This window comes from Alligator sinensis, unplaced genomic scaffold (genome assembly GCF_000455745.1).
Source record: "Alligator sinensis unplaced genomic scaffold, ASM45574v1 scaffold948_1, whole genome shotgun sequence".
NCBI classification, from domain to species: domain Eukaryota; kingdom Metazoa; phylum Chordata; order Crocodylia; family Alligatoridae; genus Alligator; species Alligator sinensis.
Genome location: NW_005843093.1, coordinates 282,372 through 290,569, shown reverse-complemented (window position 1 = coordinate 290,569; position 8,198 = coordinate 282,372). Strand labels below are relative to the sequence as shown.

At 49.0% G+C, this 8,198-nt stretch overlaps 1 protein-coding gene and 1 pseudogene across 1 annotated transcript; both read left to right on the top strand.

The window, feature by feature from the left end:
- The first annotated feature begins 34 nt into the window (after positions 1-34).
- On the top strand, positions 35-972 carry LOC102381103 (putative olfactory receptor 52P1). The gene is given in 2 exon segments (XM_014526591.2): positions 35-500; positions 503-972. Coding segments are annotated over 2 exon segments (936 nt in total).
- A 471-nt stretch (positions 973-1,443) lies between these two features.
- LOC102380860 overlaps positions 1,444-8,198 on the top strand; it is a 13,553-nt pseudogene continuing 6,798 nt past the window's right edge.

Genomic DNA, 8,198 nt, shown 5'->3' with positions numbered 1-8,198 from the left:
TTTAGAAAAATTCAAAAACCCAACTTTCCCTCCCATGGCCATCCACAACGTGACCTTCCTCCATCCCTCCACCTTCATCCTCATCGGTATCCCAGGGCTGGAGGCTGCACACATCTGGATCTCCATCCCCTTCTGCATCATCTACCTCCTCTCTCTCTTAGGGAACTGTCTCCTCCTGGTTATTATCAAGACTGAGCCGAGTCTCCACCAGCCCATGCACCTTTTCCTGGGCATGCTGGAAATCGCTGACCTGGTTGTATCAACCACCACCCTGCCCAAAATCCTCACCATCTTCTGGTTCAACAACAGGAGCATCAACATCAATGCTTGCCTAACTCAGATATTCTTCATCCATTCCTTTTCCACCATGGAGTCTGGGTTCTTCCTAGCCATGGCCTTTGATCGCTACGTGGCCATATGCAACCCTCTGAGACACGTGGCCATCCTCACCAACAGGGTCGTTGCCAAGATCGGGCTGGGGGTGGTGGTGAGAGGGGCCGTTCCCTGCTGAAGTGGCTGCCGTACTGCAGGACCAACGTCATCGCTCACACCTACTGCGAGTTCATGGCACTGGCCAAACTGGCCTGTGCGGACACGTCATCCAGGAGAGCCTACAGCCTGACTGTCGCCTTCCTCACTGGGGGGGTAGATTTTGTCCTCATCATCGTGTCGTATATCCTGATCCTACGCACAGTTTTCAAGCTGCCCTCCAAGGCGGCGCGTCTCAAATCCCTGGGCACCTGCAGCTCCCACGTCTGCGTCATCCTGGTTTCTTACACACCTGCGTTCTTCTCCTTCCTGACCCACCGCTTTGGTCATAGCGTGGCCCCGCATATTCACATTATCATAGCCAACATTTATGTCCTCGTTCCGCCCATGATGAACCCCATCATCTATGGGGTCATGACCAAAAAGATCCGGGAAAGGGTGCTCAGAGTTGTCTACACCAAGGGCTCTCCAGTGTTTCCATAGGGTGTGGATGCTTTGTTCAAAAGAGATTGACTGATGGACAAATCTCATCCCATGCTCCATTCCCCAGGACACATCCCAACACATTTACTGTATCCAGGGACAGAGTCCCTTCCTCTCACTACTGCCACTCTGCCCCTCTCCGGTCTCCAATGTGCAAAACCCTGTCATACGAACTAGAAGAATAACTCCATTGGTTGCACAAAGGTGGTTGTTATGGTCACTGGGAGCAGCTACTAAGGGGTAATATGGTTTCACGCCTCCATGTACAGGATCAGGGAAATCTTCCAAAACAAGAGGAAAATGGGATTAACAAAATACCAAAGGAAGGTGCAATAAATAATTGCAGCAACCGGAGAGGCGTTGCTGTTCTTTGCGTGAAATGGATAATGTTCGCAGTCCCGTCCGCTCAGAAGAAGCAAAGGGAAGGGAAAAGCAGGCTTGATTTCAACCTGAAAGATCAAGTGCCGTTCAATGTTCACCCGAGGGATAGTCACCGAATGCAATCTTGAAGTGGTAAGGCATGCCAAAAAATAATGATCATTGGCAAGGCTCTATGTAACGATGAAGCTTAATAGGCCTGCGCACATAGTTCTATCTAAGAAGAAGGTGTCTATGTCATAGAAACCTGGAAGGGCCATTGCATCCAGGTCCCTGCTACCACTCGCCATCACGTGCTTATGAAAGCCATTGACCTTTCATAAACTGAATGTCCTCCATAGTATACGAGTGAGGTTATCACTTCCAATACGACCACTGAGAACAGCCCAGCTCCATCCTCTTTGCAGCCCCCCTGCAGGGAGGTGAAGGCTGCTATCAAATCCTCCCTCGGTCTTCTCTTCTCCAAACTAAATCAGCCCAGTTCCCTCGGCCTCTCCTCACCAGTCATGTGCCCCAGCCCCCAAATCATTTTTGTTGCCAATTGTCCGTTTTTGTTGCTACATGTCTGTGCGGGCCGGGAACAATCCGAGGCCCTTTTGCGCACCGCGGGCTGTGGCCAGCAGCCCGGACACACCGGGTCGGGGAAGGCAGGCGGCGCGCTAGAATTAGGCACGGACGCTTAGTGGTTGATTCAAGATTGTTTACTTGCACCGTAGATGGCCGCGGTGTAGGCTGGACAGTTTCCCCGGTAAAGCTCCGCTTAAATCCCTATGTTAAGGACTCGGACAAAACTCTGACTCACGCGAAGTTGTCGAGGCTCCGTGGAACTTTTTGCGCGCAGGGGAGAGGGATACGTCAAGGATTGCGCTCGGCGACGGGGAGAAGAATCGATAGGTGATCAGTCTATCGATCAGCCAGCCGCAGGTCAAATCTCCATAGAGGCACTCTGCAGCGTGCTCGAAGTTCTCCAACTTGGGCGGAAACCACCCAAGCCTCTTATACGGCCAGCAAGCCAATCGCTAGCCGCCACGTGGGAATAATTTAGAAACAACCAATAGCGGGGGGTCGAATTTAAATACAAATGGCGGGAACTCCTTGCAACGTGCATTTCTATGCTGCAAAGAAGAAATGCACCCTGCAAAGAAAGCTTCAAACGGCGGGAAAATAATTCAGCGGTGCCAAAGCACACACAAACAAAAATCACACCCTTGGGTTGTGACAATGTCCACATCTTTTCTGTAATGGGGGCCACAGCTGGACACAAGACTCCAGATGTGGCCTCCCCAGTGCTGAATTGAGGGGAAGAATCACTGCCTCGATCTGCTGGCAGCGCTCCTACCGATGCAGCCCAGGATGCCGTTCGCCTTCTTGGCACCAAGGGCATCCTGTTGACTCCTATCCATCTTCTTGTCCCCTGTCCCCCCAGGTCCTTCTCTGCAGAGCTGCTGCCCAGCCCGTCACCCCCAGCCTGCACCGGTGCATGGGATTGCTCCATCCTAAGTGCAGGACTTTGCACTTGTCCTTGTTGAACCTCCTGAGATTTCTTTTGGCCCAATCCTCCAACGTGTCTAGGTCTGTCTGATTCCTAGCCCTAAACTCCAGTGTACCTGCTACACGCCCCCCCAGCTTGGTGTCATCTGCAGACTTGCTGAGGGTGCGCTGCATCCCATCTCCCTGATTGTTAATGAGCATTTTGAATAAAACCCACCCCAGGAGTGATCCCTGGGGCACCCCACTTGATACCAGCTGCCAACTAGACATAATGAGCTTCTAAAAAAAAAGTTGTCCTCTTATTTAATTGCAGAATTATGGTGTTCTAGGCATCTAAAATTCCTCTTAAAGAACTGTCGATTTCCATTCACATTTTCTTTCTAATTTTCTTCCCAGTCAGTTCTACTTGTCATTGTCCTCAGCTTTGGGAAACCATCTATTTTGAAGAACCAGATAGATAGATAGATAGATAATGTTTGATGCTTCCAAATTTTTAGTTGCTGGAATCATTCCCTGTTTGTCCGTGTTAAATATAATCTGATATGCACATTATTTTGGGGTTTTTTTCTGTTCTGTCCTCCTGTCTCTTCTCTGACCCAAAGAGTGCCAGATTTTTCAGCAGTCTTTTTAGGTCCCGAGGGATATAAATCGATCTAATAACTGCATTGATGTCAAAAGAGATTGGTGTAAGCCTTTCCAATACAACTGTATGATTTTTGTAGCAATGCAAGTTTTGCACACCTGCTGTTCCTTTAGCCCTGGTGCATTCAGGGTCCGTGTCAGGATTGGCGACGCGTAGGGGATGCACGCAGGTGCACATGCACCCCCTGAGATCGGCAGATCCTCCAACAGTTTATGGCCATTGCTCCTTGTGCTCCCCTGGGGTGCCCTAGTGAATAGTTTTTCTCCCAGCACCTGATATTCACCCCTTACACACTTATAGATGACCACCAAGTGCCCCCTCAGTCTTCTCTTCCCCAGGCTGAACAGTCCCACATCCCTTAGTCTTTCCTCCTAAAGTTCATCCTCCAGGCCCTTCATCATCCTTGTGGCCCTTCTCTGGATCCTTTGAACTGGACACAGTGCTGCAGCTGGGCTCTCACCAGCACCGAGTAGAGAGGAAGTATCACTTCCTTAGCCCTGCTCACAACGCATCGGCTAATGCATCCCAGTATGCTATTAGCTCTGTTGACTACAGCATTGCACTGGTGGCTCATGTTCATCCCGTGATCAGACATAACCCCGGGTCCCTTTCAGCCGTCGTGCTGGCCAGGACATCTCCTCCTAACCTACCCTCATGTTCCTGGCTACTTCTCCCCAGATGAAGCACTCTGCATTTATCCTGCATCTGGTTCCACCTCACCCACCTTCCCAGCTTGTCCAGGTTTGCTTAGATCCGCATCCTATACCCTAGCATAACTGGGTTTTTTTGCTTCCTGTTTTTTTGTGCATTCAGACATCGCCATTATTTTGGCCTTAATAGTGAATTAAGAACGTGCTTCCATTCAGCCGTCACCAATGGCATTCAAGTCATTCTTGGGTAGATGTTTAGGTGTTTTGACCTTGGAGGTGCTTAGGCAGAGGTCTCGGTATGGGTTTCTTTTGGGGGAGTTGTTGCTGCTGTTGAGGTTGGTGCCAGGTGTTCTTGTTTTGGGGGGGTTTTATGGATTTTTTTTGGTTTATTTACACATTTTCCCACTCTCATATTTGAATACATGAATAAACAGTGGCTGGAAAATAAAAGTTTCTGAGCATCAGAGCAGTAAGGTTCTGGAGCATCCTCCCATGAAAGCAGTGAGGGACCTCGCTTCAGATGGATCTCCATCATTTAAAAAAAGGGATTGTTTGATGCAATTGTTTGTGACAATCTTCTACTCCAGTGCGTGAAACTTGTGAGCAGCTTATGTATGAAAAAGCTTCAGGGAGGAATGGGAATATGTCTACAGCAGAGATGCTTTACCAGAGTTTCAGTGTTGTTGCCTTAAGGACCATTAATGAATAACTGGTGTCCAGGTGAATGGTTTATAATGGATTTTTCCACATTGTAGCATGCAAGAATCATTGGTTTGTGGGACGCAGACCTTGGGGTTGGGGTTCGTAGAGTCATCTGTTCACAGAACCATTTCTCTGTACAATCAAAATGTCACTTTTGGTGGATGAAGAGACAGGTTTGGTGCAACCATCAAAACAGCCTCTTCATTTGCATTTAACACCTGATCTTCATACTGACTTCATCTCTCCTAATATTGACTTCATCTTTCCATGCAGGCATTTGTCCTGACACGGTCAATGCTAGAGTCTGAGTACCTATAAGAAGTATGGTTTCCAGAGGTGAGAACACACAATAAATGCCGGAGACCCGCAGGCTGGACCTCACACCTTGTTGGACGCCAACGGGACTGTCTTCACCAACCCTTCCACCTTCATCCTGCTGGGGATCCCAGGGCTGGAGGATGCCCATGTCTGGATCTCCATCCCTTTCTGTGCCATGCACATCATCGCTGTCCTGGGGAACTTCACCATCCTGTTCATGGTGTGGATGGAGCCGAGCCTCCACGTGCCCATGTCGTACTTCCTCTGCATGCTGACCGTCACCAACCTGGTCCTCCCCACTTCCACCCTGCCCAAGATGCTCGGCATCTTCTGCTTCAATTCCACAGAGATCGAGTTCAAGGCCTGCAATTCCCGGCTGTACTTCATTCACTCCTTCACAGCCATGGAGCCAGGCATCTTAGTGGCCATGGATCGGTACGTGGCCATCTGCGATCCCCTGCGGCACGCCTCCACCCTGACCAATGCTGCTGTGATAAAAGTTGGCTTGGCTGCATTGCTTAGAGGGGCCTTGTTGATGGCCCTCCACCCCTTTCTGGTGAGGAAGTGGCCTTACTGAAGAACCAACGTCAGTCATCGTCAGTCATCGTTCTTTCTAAAGACTCAAAGATATGTAAAATGTTTTCTAGATGTAACACTGCTATCTTGGCACAGTCTTCAGAGATGCTCTGAGGCCATGGATAGGACCTGGGATCAATTCTCAAGTCCACTTGTAAACTTCTGAAAGGCTGGTCACTAGCAGCCAGTAGGGATGTACTACATAGAAAAGCGGGCAAAGGGGCCAAGATACCCTCCTGGCTAAACAGGGAAATCCAGGAAAGCCTAAGGGCAAAAAAAGGGGCATACATGCTGTGGAAGCAGGAGGTAGCTCCCAAAGAGGAGTATACAAAAATTAAGGACAACAAAAAGTCCTTCTTCAGCTATATAAGGAGCAAAAAGAAGGCGCAGGGCAGTATAGGAACCGTACAGGACAGACAAGGGCAGTTGGTGACAGATAGGAGGGACAAAGCAGAGCTCTTCAATGAGTGTTTTGCCTTTGTATTCTTGAATATGGATCTAGACAAATCTCCCAAATGCATTGCTGACAGAAGCAGGAGAAACACCAGCCTACCTACTGTCGGTGCCAACCTAGTAAAGACAAGGTTCCTTGGGTGAATTTGATATCTTTTATTAGACCAACCCAAATGGTTGGAGAATAGTTATTAAGCAAGCTTTTGGGTTCAAAAACCCTTCGTCAGGCTAGTAAAGAGACACTTGGAGGGGCTGGATGTGTTTAAATCAGCGGGACTGGATGGGCTCCCTCCAAGGGTGCTGAAAGCATTAGCCAGTGTCATAGCAGAGCCATTGGCACGGCTGTTCGAGCACTCGTGGTGCTCAGGTCAGGTCCCAGAGGACTGGAAAAGGGTCTATTTTCAAGAAGGGAGGATCTGGGTAACTATAGGCCAGTTAGTCTCACCTCTATCCTTGGAAAAACCCTTGAAAAAATTATCAAGGATCACATTTGTAGGAGTCCAGTGGGTAATATAATGCTCAAGGGCAACCAGCCCGGGTTCATAGCAGGTGGATCCTGCCTGACTAACCTTGTTTCTTTCTATGACCAGGTCACTAAAAGCTTAGATGCAGGAGTCAAGGTAGATGTCATCTACTTCGACTTCAAGACGGCCTTTGACACGGTCTCCCATCCTATTCATATAAATAAATTGAACGGCTCTGCCATAGATGATTACACAGTCATCTGGGTGGCAAATTGGCTTAAGGGTTGTACCCAGAGATGGGTGGTGGACGGGTCGGTATCAACCTGCAAAGATGTGGGCGGCGGGGTCCACCAAGGCTCGGTACATGGGCTGGTGCTGTTCAATGTCTTCATCGAGCACTGTGTCAAAATTCACAGACGACACCAAACTATGGGTCGAAGCAAACACACCGATGGGAAGAAACCGAATCCAGGTGGGCCTGGACAAGTTGGAGAAGTGGGCATGAAACAACAGGATCCAGTTCAACAAGGACAAGTGCACGGTGCTGCGTCTGGGGAGAAGGAATCACTAGCACACCTATAGGCAGGGGATGACCTGCTCAGCAGCACAGCGGCATAAAGAGATCTTGGAGTCGTTGGAGCAAACACACCGATGGGAAGAAACCGAATCCAGGTGGGCCTGGACAAGTTGGAGAAGTGGGCATGAAACAACAGGATCCAGTTCAACAAGGACAAGTGCACGGTGCTGCGTCTGGGGAGAAGGAATCACTAGCACACCTATAGGCAGGGGATGACCTGCTCAGCAGCACAGCGGCATAAAGAGATCTTGGAGTCGTTGGGGCCCTCCGAGGAGCTGAGACTGTGCCAGAAGCCAAAGGAATTGAGATTTTAGAGAATGTTGATTCATGTGTGTGGGCAGATGGGATTCCTGCTCGGGCAAAATACATAAATCCAGTCAAGATTTCCCTGAAGGAGGGAGAGGGTCCTGTGTGTGTGAGACAATATTCTCTGAAGAAAACCACCCACGCAGGTTTGAAACCGCTGACTGAGAAATTCAAGCAGTATGGGTGGTTAATAGAGGGATCATCCCCCTTTAATACCCCGATCCTGGGTGTGCCCAAAGCAGATGGTGCCTCCTTCAGGTTAGTGCAAGACTTGAGAGCTGTAAACAAAAAGGTTTTAGTGAATTTTCCTATGGTCCGAAATCCACACACCATTCTCACCCAAGTTCCAGCAGATGCCAAGGTGTTTTCTGTGTTAGATTTAAAAGATGCTTTCTTCTCTATTCTGCTACACGAAGACAGTCAGAATTGTTTGCCTTATAATGGGAGGACTCAGACACGTATCATAAAACTCAATTGTTATGGACAGTGTTGCCCCAGCGATTTGTCTCATCCCCCCATATCTTTGGAACAGCATTGCAAAAAGACTTGGAGCACTGGAAAAAGAGACACCCTGAGGTGGCGCTGCTGCAATATGTTGATGATTTATTGATAGCAAGTCCTGATGTGCAGACGGGAAAAGGAGCAACAGAATCCTTGCTGAATACCCT